The sequence below is a fragment of the Gekko japonicus genome, unplaced genomic scaffold, assembly GCF_001447785.1.
Source record: "Gekko japonicus isolate JY-2015 unplaced genomic scaffold, Gekko_japonicus_V1.1 scaffold2324, whole genome shotgun sequence".
Taxonomy (NCBI): domain Eukaryota; kingdom Metazoa; phylum Chordata; class Lepidosauria; order Squamata; family Gekkonidae; genus Gekko; species Gekko japonicus.
Window position 1 is genome coordinate 76,422 of NW_015164728.1, and position 18,774 is coordinate 95,195.

General features: G+C 40.0%; 1 protein-coding gene across 8 annotated transcripts in view; it reads right to left on the reverse strand.

Annotated features, from left to right (window-relative positions):
* Nucleotides 1–11,572, reverse strand: part of CSDE1 (cold shock domain containing E1, RNA binding) — a 35,261-nt gene extending 23,689 nt beyond the window's left edge. The window contains exons 1-8 of one of the 8 annotated variants that reach the window (XM_015409601.1): nt 11,475–11,572; nt 6,930–7,315; nt 6,147–6,306; nt 3,930–3,956; nt 2,109–2,307; nt 973–1,082; nt 536–628; nt 25–122 (exon numbers count right to left, since the gene is read on the reverse strand). In XM_015409601.1, the coding sequence (XP_015265087.1) occupies nt 25–122; nt 536–628; nt 973–1,082; nt 2,109–2,307; nt 3,930–3,956; nt 6,147–6,272 (653 nt within the window). In that variant the 5' untranslated portion in view covers nt 6,273–6,306; nt 6,930–7,315; nt 11,475–11,572. Of the gene's footprint in view, nt 1–24; nt 123–535; nt 629–972; nt 1,083–2,108; nt 2,308–3,929; nt 4,080–6,146; nt 6,307–6,929; nt 7,316–11,474 lie in introns of those variants that run through there. The other 7 variants (XM_015409599.1, XM_015409605.1, XM_015409603.1 and 4 more) reach the window with 7 other exon arrangements.
* Between the last annotated feature and the right edge of the window lie 7,202 nt (nt 11,573–18,774).

The window sequence follows — 18,774 nt, forward strand, 5'->3', positions numbered from 1 at the left end:
CTACATAAAAAAGAATCAACTTACTGTTTATTTGTATCAATAATAAAGTTTATTTTATCTCCAGTTTCCAGCTGAACATTTCCTTCAACATCTTCTGGGGTATAAGTTAAGTAGAACACTTCCTGTGAAATGAAATTTGATTTAGGGTTAATATTTTGACAGATCAAGGAAAATTATAGATTATTTTAACTTCTGGGGTTTAGAACTCGGGAAAGCGCTGGGTATTTGCAGTATTGTGTACAAGTTTAAGTAGCTAAAAAAAATCAGTGATCACATTAGTGAACGTTAACTTTTCTACTTCAATATTTTAATTAATTTAGCTCTAGTCTGAAGTTCTGAAAATATTTCAGAATTACATACTCAAGACATATCAGACTTCTAATGAGCTTTTGTTTAATGAATACAAGATTAACAAATTACATTTAAACTTTTCAAAAATCAGGTACAGTTTTAGCTACCTACTCTAACAAGTATTTTAGCGTAAGTTACATTGGAGGATCAATCAAAAAGTTTTAAGTAAATACATAAGTTTTACCCCATTACGTTCGTAGCATACACTCCCTGTTGGACTCTGACCCGGGGCAGCTGGAGACTTACTCTCTAAGTTGTGAGGAACAGCACACACAACCTACCAGTCAAAAAAAAATCCATTGCTAATTATTTCCAGAGGCAGCATCACAGACTGTTAGTTATCTTCTATTAGACACTCAGGGATGCATTTTACAGGTAACCCACAATAGTACGCCATGCTGCAAAGGTTAAATCTTACAGAACTTATGTGAACTGTAAGAGTTATTCTTGGTTAAAACCCCAATTTTATGTACTGCCAAAACAAGAAAAAAATTAAATTTGAGAAAAATGTGTATGTAACTAAGGAGAGGCATGCTACACTCAACTCTGCCCTTGTCTGTTTGACCACAGCAGATGCAAAGGTCATGCATGAAAGAAAAAAAATAAAACACATCCACTAACTTGTCCATTTATTCGCTCTTCAGGTAATGTTTCTGTTTTTATCTTCACCAGTTTAATAGCAATGGGTTTTCCAGTTCGCCGATCAGAAGAGACTTCAAATTCAACATCATCTGGAAAACAATTGAAGTAACAACCATGATTTTTAAAGTTTTCCGTTATGTATAAATAGAATGGACACTGACACACACACAGAGCTCTTTTCCTTTCCTTAAGCAGCACCCCTGATGACCAAAACAAGCAGTCAAGTTTCAGAAGTGCTTATAAGGTGCCATGACAACATGCCTATAAACAAACAACCATTGTAGTTTGTTTATAGTTGTTCCGCCAAGAGTTGTTTAGAGTTGTTCCGCCAAGCATTTAATAGCCCAGTCCAATCATGATAGCACTTTATGGTTCGCTGCCATGCGTATGTTGTACTGTGTGTAAATTGTTTTTGCTATAGACTGATTTTATTGTTATTGCTATAGACTGTTTTAGATGTATTGTTTTACTGGTTTTAATGTTGTAAGCCGCCCTGAGCCGCTCCGGCGGGAGGGCGGGATAAAAATCGAATAAATAACAGAGTATAATAATTGTAAAGGGGTTCTTTGGACCTTGACCGGGAACAGACTTCGATCACACATAAAAATGAATAACTCGTTGAAACAAGCCCCCCTCCATGAACAGTCTGTAAATTCAGGAGATTTCATACCCACCTTGGTTTCTTCTGTACAGCATTTCTATCCCACCCTTTCTACCAATAAGAGACTTTTTAAAATACATTGACCTAACTGGTAAGGAGCACCTGCATGTTGTAGGAATTAGAACACACCTGTAGGCTCCTGCAGCTGCACACTGTCTACCATTACTGCTCTTCTGTTGGAAACTTGTCCACTGTTAATGAACTTTCAAGGAAGCTTGTCTGCTATCATCTCATAACAAAGAGGAACCCCAGCAAACACTGAAGGAGCATAGCTTGAAACTCATTTTCTAAGACTCCGACCAGTAGGGCAGCACCTCAGTAGCAGCATGATAGCAGAACAACAGTTTATTGACTAAATGTGTCTTTATAGCAGGAAGAGGTGTTAAGCTTTGTAATACTAGTTATGATAGTTCAGAGTTATGAACTCTGAGAATTCTACCAGTCACTTAATTACCTCCTACTTTAAGCTCCTGTAGGTTGCCATTATACTGTGAACAGTGGAAGAACAGTCTTGCTTGCCGTTCTGAACACTGAATGAATCCATAGGAGGTCAGCAGTTTTTCAATAACCCCAGTTTCACGCAATCCTGCAGAAGTACCATTGGGGTACCCGTTGTGTCCATTGTTATGGAGAAGGTTTGGATCAAAGCTCATCTGAAATCAAAAAGAAACTTGTTATCTTTTCCAAAAGCAATCCCCATTCCTTTGCTAGTCTTACTTAATATAGGACAAGTACTGACTAAATGCCAATGTTTAAAGACTGACAAGAAAGATGAGACACCTGCTAATAGCTGCAGAACGCAGCTTTAACAAACTACACACAGGTAACTCAACTTACTGTATACATGCTATGAAATCAATACTGCACTCAAAATCAGCCTTTATATAGCCTGCCTTTGCCAACAGAAGTTATCAAAAAAGCAAAGCCAAACATTATGAACTAACTTAATCTCAAAATGATTTCCATAATTGGTTTAGTCCCTACATTACCCTTAAAAATTGCAAAACATTGGGGCCACCAGGTACCATCACTTGCCATACTCATTCAACTTAAATGTTCCTTCAGCTTCTGCAAATAGATCTGTTAAACTCCATAAAATGGAGGGAAATATTGGAGATTAATGACTATAATGCTTACCAATATTCCATAGCTTCTCTACACATAGATAAAAGAAAGCAGTCTTCAAGCATTTAATCATATGGGACTTCTACAACAATTTGGCTAAGAAATCAAATCCATCACAGTTATTGTTAAGGCACCCCTCCTAATGTGTTATTAAAACACCATGCAGAGTTCAAAACAAGGCAATGCCAAAATCATGCATTCTGAGACTATATTACACACATGCTGCGATTTCCTGTATATCTGTTTAAGAAAAACAATTTTCAGCAACTGTGAACAACCACAGGGATACAAAAATCCCAAATATAGGATACTTTGAAGTTTTATGACTGAACAGATCACTTACTCAACTGCACTGAAATCTAATAATAAAAGCAGTCTATATAAAAAAATCTGATAATAAAAGCAGCCACAATTATGTTTTTGACCTGCCTGCCCTTCAAGAACAATGTTGAATATGAAGTTCATGCAGATTTTGAAGACAAAAACTGCAATATTAAATACACTACCTTTAGAGTAACTCCAGATTACCTTAACAGGATAAGCAAGTAAGCATGTATAAACATGGACTAGGAAAGTCATTAGAGGCTTTTTATCAACTGGGACTCATGACATTTAGAAAAGTGGAAACTTATCTCCAAAGAAAATCACTCCCTCCTGCCATAAACCCCCCTAAATCACCCAAAATAAACATATTACAAAAGTGGCAACATTAGAGATGCAACAATCCCTCTAGAGAGGATGCCTACAAGTTTTAAACTGGCTCGTCACAAATCATGTCATACTGTAAGCGCCACAAACTGCTCTTAGATCAGCAATCTTTTTTCCAAATTAATTTAGTTTTGCTTTTTTACACCTATAAGCAGTCAAAATAAATTCAACCAACATTTTATAAGGCATAAAATGAAGTTACAATCCCCACCCAGAAGACCCCATACACAAACATCGTGAGACATTAAGTTTCTGAAACAGATACAGGAATGCAGTTTGAGAATCCAGCAAAATTTCTAGCTGGTTCAGGTGGCATTTTATGAGTTAACCTGTTGAGATTTAATACCAGTGACATTAGAAGTCAGAACAAAAGCACAGAAGAGTTAACAGCTAAGATCACCATGCTGTGATGTCATGTCTGTTAACTGTCACCCTGACTTACAGATCTTTGATAAAGGGGGGTCCTCTTCTGTTTTTTAGACCCAGATGAAGTAGAAGATGAAGAGAAAGGTAAAGGATGAGAAGGAAGGGGAGCTGCAGGAGGGGGGAGAGGATCTGATGACACAGTATAATGGTTCTCCATCTCATACAGCTGTGATAACATAGTACATAGTATAACTAGTCAATAGTTAGCACATCTTTAAAATACATCCAAGTAACTATCAAATTCCATGTCTCAAGAGACTTAGCTGGAAGTCAAAAGTAGTCAATCCAAATCTCACATTTCATACGATTACAGCATCAAATATATGAGAAAGCTCTTATTTCTAGGTCAGTGATTCCTCTCCAACAATGTTTTAGGCAGCTCACACTGCCAGGACCCTGAACAGCTCCTACACAAGACTAATCATAAAGGAGAGGTGTCACTGGACAAAAATACACACAGTAGACAAAGCCAGTGGTTGTCATGTTACTCACATTCTTGTACTACAACAAGAACATGCCCAAATAAAGTATTATATTTCTCTCCTTTCCCACTTTAAAGGGCGAACAGAATCCTTAAGTCTGAAAAGAGTAATAAGAGGTACTTAATAAGAGCCAGAAAAACTGCTTCTTGTTACACAGGTTGTTTTTTGTAGCTGAGGCTTTGAGTAAGAGGCTCAAGGACTTATGCCCATAGCATATTCAACAAACCCTCTAGAAAGCACATTCATATACTGAGGTTTCATGAGCTGGATTTTAAGATAACTAACCTATCTTTCGCAACTCTTCAAGGCTTTGAAAGATTGCCAATCCTACCTTCTCCTTCCCATTACTTGGAGGAAACAGCATACCACCTGAATTTAATGCATGATGAGTTCAAAATTTGGTCCTTAATTCAATTTAGTATCACTTCAGCAATAGTGGCAGCAAGTTTAGAGAAGGCACCAGCTCTACCACAGCTTTATTAACTACATTATGCAAACACTATTGCACAGAGTAGAACTCAAGAGAAAAATGCTGCAGACTGACTATTTAAAGTGTTAAATCCTGTTGAATGTATAATGTCACTGTTATATTCACAGATAGTTGCTAGTTCACTGTTGTCCCATGCCAAATCCATAACGCGGGGGGGGGGGGAGGAATCCTATTAATGGGTAATTTCCAGTTCTTTTAAGGCAATGAGAATATTTTAAAGTCTTATACTCTGGAATGTTTCTTATTCTAAACTTCACATTCTATTCTATTCTATTCACATTTACCAAGTGTTTATTTGGATTGGCAGTGGCTTTCCATGGTTGGGAGACAAAAGTCTTGCTGCTTTAATTGGATATGCTGGGAATTAAACCTGGGAATCTATACATGTGGAATATATGCTCAACAGGAAAGGATGATTCCATCCCATACTACAATGAAAGCCCTCAACTATTTTCAAACATGATTTTGGGAAACCTCAATTGTTTTTCAGATGGTCATGACTACAGTACCAATTTGTTATTTATTTAGACAGGGCTTCAGAAAACTTTTAAGTCATTCCCTACTCAAATATGCCAGACATGAAAACAGACACACTATTAAAAGTGACAGAAGACCACATCATTTTAGCCTATTAAAAATTGCTAATCAAATAGTTATTTCCTAAACTTACTATACCATTTCTCTGCTAATTTAGCACAATGGTAGTAAAGTCTCAACTAACCATTTCCCAGCTATTTTCCAGCTAAAGGTGGAAGTTCCACACACACAAAAATACTGGCAGAGATGTGCTCTGCCTCTTTTAAAACAGGAGATTCTCTTAAACACTCTCAAAGGCAGACTACTCAGATTTTGAGAGTATGGACCCCTAATGTATCCCAAAGTGACAGCAGAATTTCAAAATTCTGTGTTTATTGGGTTTTATTTTTAAAAACAGCTGGAGAGGTAACCAATTGCCCTGGTATAGGAACTGGGCCTGGTACAATGACCAATGAAGAGAATGATTGGGAATGAGGGGGAAGAGTGTGAAATGACTTTCAAACTGAAACTATCAAAATTAGAGAGTTTTAGTCTGCTCACCGTACTCTGGTAAGGTTACAAGATGCCTCATTTTGACAGGAGGCCCCGAAATGAGCAGGTATTTCTACTAGTAATTGGCAAACTGGCCACAAACTTCTTGCTCAAAGGAGGTTGTTGCATCATACCATCTGAGCTAGCTTGGCTTTACCCTTAAGAATATTGCTAGTATGGCAAAAGAACTTACTGATTGGCCATAAGGTGATAAATTCAGTCCGACTGGAGATGCATTGCCCAGGTTGGCACTAACGTATGCAGTAGGGGGAGAAGACGGCATGGAAAATTCAACAAATTCTTTCCAGGTGCTTGCCATATTTTTACGCCTGTTTCAACTTAATTTTATAATGCTGCATATAACAAAATCAAACAAGACAACCTTGTCAATGTAAATCTGCCACTTATCCAGCGTCATTAAAAAAAAGCTGCCATTCTGGCAGCCACCTAACATTTTAGACAAGAAGGGATTGATGTGCTAGTTAAGGAAGCATGTATTAGCTTTATTTACTTCAGAGGGGTTCTGAAATGGAGAAAGAAGCTGGCTGCTAACTGAACTCATGGTTACTATCAATTTTGCTATCCTTATGACAGCAGATAATTCATATTTAACCTACCAGCTTATGAAATGGAGACTCACTGACGGATACCAGTAATTGGGAAAAGGATATGAAGAAAGTTTGAGACCAGATTTACAGCATCAGAGTACACTGATTTTGAAAGTGAGAAACTGGAAAATAGTAGCAGAAAGCTTTGAAGAATAGCAACAAGACTGCATTCTGTTAGCTCAACAAATATAACCAACAGTAAAGCTGAAATACTGGAATAGTTTAAGAGGAGTGCCATAGTAATATGTAAGATGTACTTTGACATTCTGACCAACAGTAGTAGTACAGATTTAAACAAAATAATTTACTGCTGTATCAAACAGTACCAAAGAATATTTGTTGCTATTAAACATAGTACATGCACCAACCTCGCAGTGATATTCTAATATTGCACTTTCAGTAGTATTCGCCGATTCTTCGTTTCAGCACACGTTTCAAAGTTTGAAGATTGCTATTGTTAAAAAAAGAGATAGCAAGAGAAAAGTGATCTATCAAGCTAATAAGGAATAACTGGTACTGGGCAGTTTCAGCACAGCACTGAAGAAAACAAAGACTACTAGCAGCGTTGGGACGTGCTCTTTTGAAGCTGTTGAGTAGGCACAAACTTCTTGTTTCAGATCAAGTGTTGTGTCTTCAGTGTAAAGTTTGCTCTTCTTTGGTCTTGTTTTGTTGTTACGATGTGGTATGTTCCTTTCCTGATCTGAACTTGAAGCAGCAGTTTCAGGTGGTAAATTCTGTTCTGTTACACTTCATACTGGAGAAAGAGACAAACAAGGTAAGTTTAATATGCCACAGGTTTAAAAATGTACTATGGATATTTGACAGAAAAGATCTTCAATTCTGGGCAGAAGGGTTAATCTCTCCCAGTAGGCTATAGAATGCTTATTAATGCTTCAAATAAGTGTTTATAGCTGTTCAATGACTATACACCAGTTAGAAGCAACATATTTCACAGCCAGTGTACAAACCTCAGTGGTTGATCTCAACTGCAGAAAACTTAGCTATTACACTAAGCATAAAATCTAGCTAATTTATCAAAACCACCTGCCCAATTTCAAACGGCTTACGAACATGTTCCAAGTACAATACTCAAAAGCATGATAGTTAAATAATGACCAGGGCACTGCCCAATTTCAAACGGCTTACAAACATGTTCCAAGTACAATACTCAAAAGCATATTAATTCTGTCTCAAAAGGGATTTCCCCTTAATGATGCTTTCCTGAAAAGCAGCTGACTTCAACACTTTGATACTGACAAGTCATAATTAAGCTTGTTTAAAATGCAGCAGCCAAGCTATCATCAGGGGCAGGATACAGAGACAGTGCCACCCCAGTACTGAAAGATCTGCACTGGTGGCCCATCTGTTTCCAGGAACAACTCAGAGTGCTTGTTCTTACTTTTAATGCTTTAAATGGCTTGTGGCCACAGTACTTGAAGGACTCCCTCCCTTCATTGTCCAGCACACCAGTTAACATCTGTCGCACAAGCCCTGTTATCTGTGCCTGCGTCTTCAGAGGTGAGGCAGGTGACAACAAGAGACAGGACTTTTTTTAGTAGTGGCACCTCACTTGTGGAATACCCCTTCCTTTGAGGTATGTCTGGTGTCTGCGTTGCTTTAAGCATGAGGCCAAAACATTTCTGTTCACCCAACTTTTAATTAAGGGGTTGATTTTTTAATACTATTTTAGTCTGGGAACTGTTCTTGGAGAGGCACGATAAAAATGTTCTGAAAAAATAAGTAACACTACATAATATTACTGATCAGCATAATTATGCAGGATAAACAAGGCAACAAATTGGACACATTTGGATTCTCCATACCAATCCCTACAATTTGCAGGCTAAAACCAAAGATCACCACTCAAAGGCTTAAGAGCGGAAACATATAAGCCATTTTGTTTACAACTATTCTCCAACCTAAAAGAGTAGGACATGGCACAAGTGAAATCCATACTTTACATGCAGTTTTTATATCTGATTCCCCCCTGACCCTATGGACTTCAAAATGCTGTATATTCTACAGTCCCAAGGGGGTGGGGGGTGTCCGATTAGGGTTTTCAATAGCATCAAATTTATCTCTTTACTTTTTGCTTTCTCATTAAGGATTGCATACACTTTTTTGATGCATGTAATTGGTTGGCATGTAATAAAGTACAGAGGATCCTGACTCCAAGAGGAGTTCTCTTAGCATCCAATCCTCAGTGGATGTAAAGTACAGAATGGACTGTGTTAAGCAACAGCCAAGTCATAGGGAAAGGACATATTAAGGCTGTGATGTAGAGGAAGGACTGATCAGGAGAGAGCTAGGGAAAAGGAATGAATGAGGGAGAATTATTTTAGTTTTAGGACCACTGTTATACTACTGTACTCTCCCTAAATTCCCATCTCTTCAGAGGTCCGTTTTTGGGATAAGATAATAGGACACAGTGGAAAGTGCTTCCTTATATTATTGGTGGCAAAAAATTGTATAATAAAGTTAAATGATTTAACACATAAACAATTGAGTTAAGAATAAAATGGAGACTACCCAACTTGTCTTCTAGCCAATAAAATCTAGAGAAAGACTATTCAAATATTTCTGTAAGAACACACTCCAGCAGCTTGATCAAAAGGTTCACATTGTAAATACGTTTATTCTGTGTTCATAAACACCTTTGCTTTTTGATAAATATACCTGAAACATGTCATTTTTCAACAGAAAGTTCCTGCTCCAGTGAATCCACAGGATCTAGCAGCCGTCTTATGCATGTTTACTTCTTTCATACCCCACCATTTTCCCAATGAGGACCCCAAGCAGCTTATATCATTCTCTTCTGTTTTATCCTCACAACAACCTTCTGAGGTAGGTTAGGCTGGGCATATGTGACTGGTCAAAGATCATCCATCAAACTTGCATGGCAGAGTAGGGGTTCAAAACTGGGCTTCCCAGATTTTAGCCCAACACTATAACCACTACACAGGCTGTGTAATATTCAATGTTCAAATATTCATAAGAAAACATGTACAGGATTACAGCCTAAATCAGCTGCAATCTAAATGTTTTATATATTTGGTTGTGGAAAATCATTTGTTTCACCAACAGAAGTCTTAGCCTGAACTTCAATAAAATCAGTGTGTCTGTCTGTGCTTTAAATTCCTTACTTTTCAGCTCAGTTGCTATAAATACTCCGCCCAATGGTAAACACCCAGTGCAGCTGCCAAACCTTCAATGCAGCAGTATCTGCTGTAACACATGAGTTCATAAAGGATTATCTCAAGTCAACGACAGTAAAGAGAAAGTTAACAGCTGTCTTTCTTATTTTTTCCTATTTTCTTCTCAGACACACAAGTAATTTTGTTTTCTATATGCCTGTAAAACTGATTAAATATACAGAAGCCGTATTATGGCACTGTAACTTCAGAAAGATTTTTGGCTACTCTTTCCAGAGGAAATCGTACAAAATTATTCAGAACAACTTTGTGGGAGGCATTTAAGGAATACACTTCCACATGTGAGATCTGGTAACACATAAACAATACTCTGAATTATAAGAACCTATGTGCAACCCCAAAAACAATAATTATAAACACCACACCATAGAAGGGAGAATGTTATCAAAATACTTTAAATTTGGTTTGAAAAATATAGTATTAGCATCCTTAGTAAACCAGTAAGTGAGTACAGAATCATTTTTTTGGAGTCAAACCACACCAGAACCAAATAAAATTCATAACAGAAATAATAGAGCTTATTATTGTAACTATTTGAGCTCTAGATTATACCTAGACATTATCATCTGCCATAGAAAAAAGTGCTTTACTAAAATAGTCTGCTTAAATTGTCTAAAGATGATTTTTAAACCACTGCAATTTGAAGTTATGATTAAAATTATTTTAAACTTCCAAATCCCAGTAAGTGACTATGACAGACCTACTGTAAAGTCAGCTATATAAGGCGTGCCAGATAATAAATTGTATTATCCTTTTCATCAGCACGTAAGAGAAAAGAAACATGGCTGGCTGTCCCACCCCATACCGCAGCATCAGATTCAAGACAGCAGACACAGCACATGGTCCCTAGGCTGCAAGATGGTGGCTCCTGCTACTGAGGGGCTATAAGTCTAGGGGTCCGCATCTGTCTAGCAAAGGATGCGGAAACCCAACTCCTAGCCCTAAGGCTGCTGACGGAAGCAAAAACATCCAGCACTGGGCGTCCCTAACTGCCGGTTACGCCAACGGGGAGTTATCACCCTACGGCGCCTGAGGCGTGTCCACTGTTTGTCCCCCTCCCCAGGCTGAAATGAGGGGGGGGGTAAGAGAAGAAGGAAAATGGCGGCTGCTCCCCCTCACACAAAGGAAGATTGACCTACTCTTCCCCTCCCCACACCCTCACACTGCATGCTGGGAGAGGTAGTTACATCACTGCCCGTGCGCCACGCCGTATAAGACATCAAGACTCCATCCCCCAGAAGGCCCAGAGGCCCAATATCTTATAGGCGGCAGACTGGGAACTGTAGTGCTTTCCGTCTCCGCCACCGCCAAAAGCACCGCACCCTTACACTCAATCCCCCGGCGGCCCCTGCGAAAATACAATTTACCTAGTGCATACCGGGAAACGTAGTACTGTCGGGGTTCGGGCCCACCAGCGCTCTCTCTTCACACTGACTAAGGCCACCAGGAGGAAAAGAACAGGAAACCTGACATGACCTACCGGACCCAGCAACATTCTCTCTCTCTTTTTAAAGCCCGTCTGTCAAAATAGCAGAGACACGGCGGCCGGGTGGGGGAGGGGTCCTACTCACACAAGACCGTTGGCCACCAAGACACTGCCAAGAGACACCCCAAACCACTACAGCCCCATTATCTACCGCTCTCAGAGCCGCGCAGGGCGGACACCGGAGGGTCCGGTCTTCCCTCAGGGATCTCACTTACCCCAACAGCTCAGCGCCCCCGCTCCAGCGCCGCCATGAGCAGCACGGCACAGCACGTAGGAATAAATCCCGGCTTCTCGCGAGATTTGCAGGCGGGGAGGGCGGAGGTGGATTCACGCGTGCGCAGAAAAGCCACACCGCGAGGCTAAATCACGGACAATAAGAACTTAAGGAGGTTCGGCTGAGTATATGTGTTGTGCGCATGCGCGCCTTTCCTCGTTAAATTGCCTCAAAGAAGACAGGCAATTTAATGAGGAAAGGACTGTCAGCTTATTTCTTGGGTGTAAAACTCCCACATATTTTATCCTAGTCTGCAATGGCTATCTTTGTTTTAGCAGAGCTTATGTATCTTTTAATTAGCAGCACAACAAGCTGGAAGTTATTTAACAGGGAAACTATACCCATATTTACAGCTTCACACCACCTGTTGAGTAGCTGCTACACATCCTGTACTTAAAGGACCTAGACCCTGGTAGAAGGGAAAGCTCTAACCATTTCATTTAATTTTCATCCTATTCACAGAAGTAAATATTAATTTTCTGATTAATTCCATCCACCTACAAAGCCTTAACTCTTGCAAGTATACCCCACCAAAAAAACCCCTAATTTTCTCAGCCTGGGATATCTTGATGAGGTGCAAAGAGCTGCATTAAAAGCCACATGCCACTGACTGCTAGAATTCATTCTCTTATGTTGATGTCTGGTCTGTGAATGATAATCCCCAGTCCACCTTTTATTTCAAAATGAGCATTTGAGAATGGCTAAAGGTATATTTGGAAAAAAAAGAATGGTCCAGCAAGTGTCTATCCAGGATAATTGAGCTCACTGTAAGTCTCAACACAGTGGTGGTGATTCTCTACACCTGGAAAAATAACAGGACCATTTAGTGTGAGAATCAATTCACACAACCATACTTGGGCTTTACTTTCATTCTATACTAACAAAAGATGTCTTTTTTCCTAGCCGTGAGTTCACTAGATAGGCATAGGCAAGCCACAGTTCTTTTATTTATTAGGTATGTGTGCTGTCCTTCTGAGGAGCTCAGTACATCAAATATGGTCTGTTCTTTGATTATGCCACAACTCTGTGAGGTAAGTTGGTTTGAAAGAGCATAACCGGCCCCAAATCACCCAATGAGCTTCATGGCTCAAGCAGAATTTGAATGTGGGTCTTGGCAGTCCTAGTCCAACAGCTACACCACTATTTCTTTACTCAGTAAGGAAATTATTATTAATTCTTATAGAGGCAAGAATGATGACTTACCCTGCAGTATTCTTGTAAGGATTACTGAAATAGTGTAATATATGTAAAACTACACTTGTATTATCATTTCCCTCTGCTGCCCTTCAAACAGTAACACTGCAGTAACAAAAGGATACAGAGGCCAGTTTGTTCAAGAAATACACCTGCATAGAGAAAACATCTGGTGCAAACTTCATTAAAGCCTCTTGAGCGTGCAATTCTTGCATGCTTAAAGGGCTCCACTAGCTACCAAACTATTTCAGGGCACAATTCAAAGTGAAGAACTGCTTGCTAGGGTTGCCAATCTCCAGGTGGGGCCTGAAGGTATCTCAAAACCAATGTTCCCTCTAAGCTATGGAGTCTTTTGGGCAAAAATTCTACTTTGTGAGCTACTGGCATTAAAGTTGTGAGCGAGTGATTTGGCTACTGCATAAATTAGTTTGCTCTGGAGCCATTCTTCCTGAGCTAAGACAAAAACGTGAGCCAGAGGCTAAAAAACAGTGAGCTAGCTCACACTAACTCAGCTTAGAAGGAACACTGCCCAAAATTACAACTGATTTCCAGGCTGCAGAGATCCATTCCCCTGGAGAAGATGGCTGCTTTGGATGGTGGACTCTATGGTATTATACCCACTGAGCTCCCACCCCAAACTCCAGGCTCGTCCCCCAAAACTCCAGGGATTTTCAGTCCAGAGTTGGCAACCCTAGCTTGCCCTCTAAAAACTGGCCATGGTCCTTGGAAGCCTTGTTGAGTATGCACTCCTTTGGTAGTCAGGGGAGTGTCTATTTGGGACATGCATTTAATCTTTGGGACATCCCATGCCTTGTGCTTACTTTACTGTGATTTTGTGTTTGTGCGTGTAAAGTGCTAGCAAGTTGTAGCCAACATGGTTACCCCAGCAAGCGGCTTTCAAGGCAAGTGAAAAACAGAGGTGGTTTGCCATTGCCTTCCTCTGAAGTCTTCCTTGGAGGTCTCCCATACAAGTACTAACCATGGCTGACCGTGCTTACCCTCCCAGAGCTAACAAAGTCGGACTGTACCATGCCACCTGCTGTCCCTGTGATTTAGTACCAGGTGAAAACTGGTTTACCCAGATTTTTGGTAGCACATGCAGTTGTTTTTTCCACTGCTCTATGAGTTAGATCTGGACTAACATTTCCATAGGCACAAGTATTTCTGCTCACAGAGTGGAATCCTCTTCCTGGGCATGAGGGGACTCAAGAGAACAGGGTTTCAGGGGGTATTTAGGAGAGGTGGGAAAATAGCACTCCATGAGGGGAGATGCTTGTGCACACAGAAGTGCCAAATCTGGATCCAAGCCTATGTGTGATTCGGTCAGAAAACTATTGTAATACTTAGAGAAGTGGTTCTCATTCTGTGGCTCATGGAGAATGACATTTACAAATACCATCAACCAAAACTGCAACATAATAACTATTGTTTGCCCTGTGTACCACCCCATATAATGATATGGTATAAATATTGCATTGATAACTATATCAGTAGTCTTTAAAATTACCAGAGTACCTCTGAGCATGTAGGGCTGTCTCTCCCCAGCACTTTTACACCTCAGCCAACAACTGGGTATGGGGGGGGGGGAGATCTTGCAAGTCAGACTTATGACTAAACACAGTGTACAGGCTTTCAAGTTCACCAGAGCTCTTCTCTATGTTAAAAGTTCCCTTTGAACTGAACTTAGTATTGCAGGAAATGGGGGGGATTAGAACTTCTATCCACGCTTTGCAAGGAAATTTTCTTTTATGGGCCAGCACTCAAGAGTGATATGCCCAGCTGCATATGACCCAGCCTCATGCACAGAATCTCTGCATCTCCATAAGCTTGATATAATCATCACAGACAAGTTGTATTGTGCTTTAAAAATCAAACTCTTTTATATTGGGCCCATATTAATTATGAAATCGTCCCAATTTTTATAGCGCTCCTTTTACTTCTATCCCTAGCATGGATGCCACAGTTTAGGAAGGTTTGTAACTTACTTGTCCTCCTGTCCCTCAGGAGTTGCCTGTTTCATAGTGAGAATCACATGCCAACCACAGGTGCCACCACTTAATGGCCTTGTCCACACCCCTGGAACATAGGGCAGGTGCCACAGTGGGAAGCTGTGCTTAAAACAGACACAGGTGACACATCAAAGAGTACTCCTAAGCCGCTGAATGTGTATCACTGACCTAGAGCTTTAGGCTGGAAGCATCCTTGCCACTTTAATGTCCACTTGATGCTTTCTAGTCCTATTATATCCCACTGAGAGTCACATGTGTTGTGTAAAGTGCTGTCAAGTTGTAGATGACTTAGGGCAACCCCACAGGGGTTTCAAGGCAAGTGAGCAAGCAAAGGTGGTTTGCCATTGTCTTCCTCTGCAGAGTTTCCCTTGGTGGTCTCCCTCCCAAGTACCAACCCTGCTTAGCTTCCGAGATGGGGCTATATTACACCATTCCACGTCCCCCAAGAGGGACCTACATATATAGTAAGAATAGTGTGGGAATATCTGTAAATAAAGAAGCCATGGGTTCCTCACTTCCTCAAGTGGTCTTCAAGTAGTCACCCAGTGCTTCAAGATACACAAGCTGTGACAGAGTTCATTATCGACAGAAATGTCATGATATCATGTAGAAGGCTGCTTTTGGAGCCATGCTGGAGAGCAGGATAAAAAAATCTCCAATATAAACAAACAAGGTCTAACTTGCCACATTGTATTTAGTTGCAACCTCATTGTAACAGCTTATTTCCATGTATCAAAGAAATAGATTTGTGTGGATATAAATGGTGGGTACCTTAACTGGATTTAATATCGCACGAATGCAATCCTTTGTGACAGATTTGAATGATATTGCTATGCCCCATCTAGTAGTGGTAACTGTTGTTCCTAATGCAAGTCCATTTCTGGTGTCAGTGAGAAATTTCTGAGCAGGCTGGGATGCCAGGGAAATGCTACTGATCACGACATTGGGGGCTATGCTAAGGCAATACGGTTTGAATAGAATAGGGAGAGGGAGACTTTGTCTGGAACCTACTATGAGGGCATAGTAGTACCTTACCTTTCCCACCTATTAAATCAAGAGTATAGGAGAGTGTTCATGTTAATGCGCTGTGACTCACTTCCCTCAGCTGTCCTTGAAGGAAAGTATATAAAGATTCCCTATAAAGAAAGGATTTGCCCCTGCTGTAATGAAGGCACAGAACCACTAGACTACGTCCTGTTCGACTGTAAGGTGTATAACGATTTCCGTGAATCCCTTCCTCTGCCTATGTCATTACTTTTAAACAGCAGACAGAGATTGTGCCTTCTGAGGAGCTTTCTTTCAGATAGGCACCATAACCTTACTTACCAGGTGGCAAGATTTGCCTGGCTTGCCAAAAGGCATAGGAAAACTGTAATAGCTCATGTAGTAGATTGTTGAGATTTCAAACTTTTTAGTAGACATTGTAGTATTCTTCTGTATTTTGAATGATTTTATCATGAGGCATTGCTCATATTGTATTGTGAATGATTTTATTATTGGTGTATTGCCTCAATGAGGCATTTTATTGTCTGTGATTTATGTTCTGGTCATAGACTGTGAATAAAACCTTCTAGTTCTGGTTCCGGCTATGCTAACACATGACACTTTACCTAAATTGCTTTCTTAGTGATGCAGTGACTCACAGGCAGAGAGGACTTTTACTCAATAAGCAATGGCTTTGACGCTGATCAGATAGCCAATCTTTTGTCCCCTGCCCCACACATTATAGCTCCTTGTACTGTCTTGAAAAGCCACTCAAGGGTCCATCAAATTTTAGGATGGTTTTTTGGGTGGCAGAGAAGCCAACGCTGTAAGAAAGAACTCACAAAGTCCCCTTGAATGAGTAGAAGGAACTGTGCTCTATTCTGGATCCAATCCATTATGACTATAATTGTAAAGTAGTCCTAGGCAATTTTGGACTATTAACTGAATTACTGTTTTCTAAATTACAAGAGCTAGCTACACTATTCCAACAGAGGCCTAATAATTACAATGTATGCTTCAGTTACAAGCAGCACACTTATGAAGAATGTAGACAAACCTGATGGGTGGGAAGAAGGAAGCAACAGATTGTTTACAAGAGAAGTCCTCTGAGGAAAATAATGAAGAGAGGGAAACCATTTTTGTATGTTAATTTTCTGAAAGAGGACAAGGACATTTCCTCAGTGGTTCCCAGAAATAAATATTTTGAATCTGCCAAGATATTAGAAGGTTGCTATGAAAAGTTATGGCCCTTCAGTTTCTCCAAGGAAAGTCTGTCACCAAGTCTTGGACTGCTAGTCATGTTTGAAAATTAGAACTATAGCACTGGAGAAAGATGTTCCACATTTGTTATGGCTGAAACCCATTTTCATGTCTGAGAAAGGTTCCAAAGTTACCAGACATGCAACATGCTTTGCATTTACTACAGACTAAATTCAATTATGGACAGTGAAGCTATGTGAATTACGCCCTGTTTACTCTGCAGGGGATATTCTATCTGCTTGATCTTTACATGGCACAGAGCAGGGCTCTCCCTGTGGGGGCTCACACTTTCTGAAACTCCCCTGCCTTGGGAACTCTGCTGAGAAGGCTTGCTGCACAACTTCTACTGGCATTTTCCTATCAAAAGGGAACAGCAATTACAAGGTGAACTTTGATGTTGCTGCTGTTTTAGTCTTTTTATAAGCATTAGCTATACTGTTTTTACTATGGCTTTGCATGCATTATTACAGAAAAGCTAATAAATATAAACTAAAAGGTTTGCTTTTGTTTGTAGTTGTTTAATGCATGGCAAAAAAAAATCTCTTAAGCCTTCTCAGTGACAGACCAAGTACAATAAAATTTAATTTTACCAAATTAAACTAAATCATATATGGATTAAAGTCGAGAACATTATTTCACTGGCCAGCCATTCACAGTAAACAAGTTTTTCCAATATATGGAAAGTACAGCATTTCTTTTATTTAAGCCTGACCTCCAGATAAATCACAGGCAAATACACAGAACTATACCTGGTAGTATCAAAGCAGGTCATTAGTGATCTACTCAGAGTTGAAGATATGTCCAGAAATTATCCCTAGTATAGGAGGCCACAACTTGTGATATTGCCTCAAAACATTTATTTCAAGAAAAATAATAAGTCCATATCCATATTTAGTACCCTGAGAGTTAAAGTTTCAAATGCATTGATCAGAGCAGGCAGGCAGGGTACACTGCACATCAACAATTCAACAAGTCACTTATTTGCATGATAAATTTACAACATAACCCAGAACATATTTGGAGGCTGAGCACATGTTGCTGCTCCTTACAAGAGCTTGCTTGATTTTCCAGGTGGCACTGATGGCATATATTTAAGGCTTAACACTGCAGAGGGATGGTCAGCAGCCGAGTCTGTCCTGTGAAAGGGGCTACTTTTGCATAGAGCACAGAAGCAGTAGCTTGGTCAGTTCAATCCTTGGTAGTATATGCAAAACTTGAGTCTGGGAATTTTAAGACCTCAAAAGATGAATGTGAAGAATGAGCCCAACTGTCCCTCACACCATATTCATGGGGAAAGAATATAACAAGGGTGGGGGGAGAAAGTGTGGCTATTTTATCTTTGTGCTTCAAGCTCAGGTCAACATCGACAGCTGTAAGAGTCACAGACAACACGTGTGAAGCTCACAGATCTCAGTCTGAAACTTTACTGGTGGCAAAACAGGAAATATAAATACCTCTGTTCTTAGTAGGGATTTGGGAACGGGAGAGTGTTTCTTTATGCTTACAACACAGTGGCAGCAAGCAATATGTTGTACAAGCTGAGAGTGTGCAAGGAAAGGAAAGCAGAGACACAGATAAATGATTACACAGGCTAGACATGTGACATCTCACATTCTTTCTTTACACTCTTAAGCACAACAATGAAAACAAACATGAAATCTTCCAAGCATGAGGATGTGAGCAGCTGGAGGCAAAAAAACCCAGCTCCAACCCCAAAACAGTACCCACCAACTTTAGGAGGCTACAAGTGAAGACAGGATTTTGCTGGTTCCCCTGCAATCAATTTATAATTTG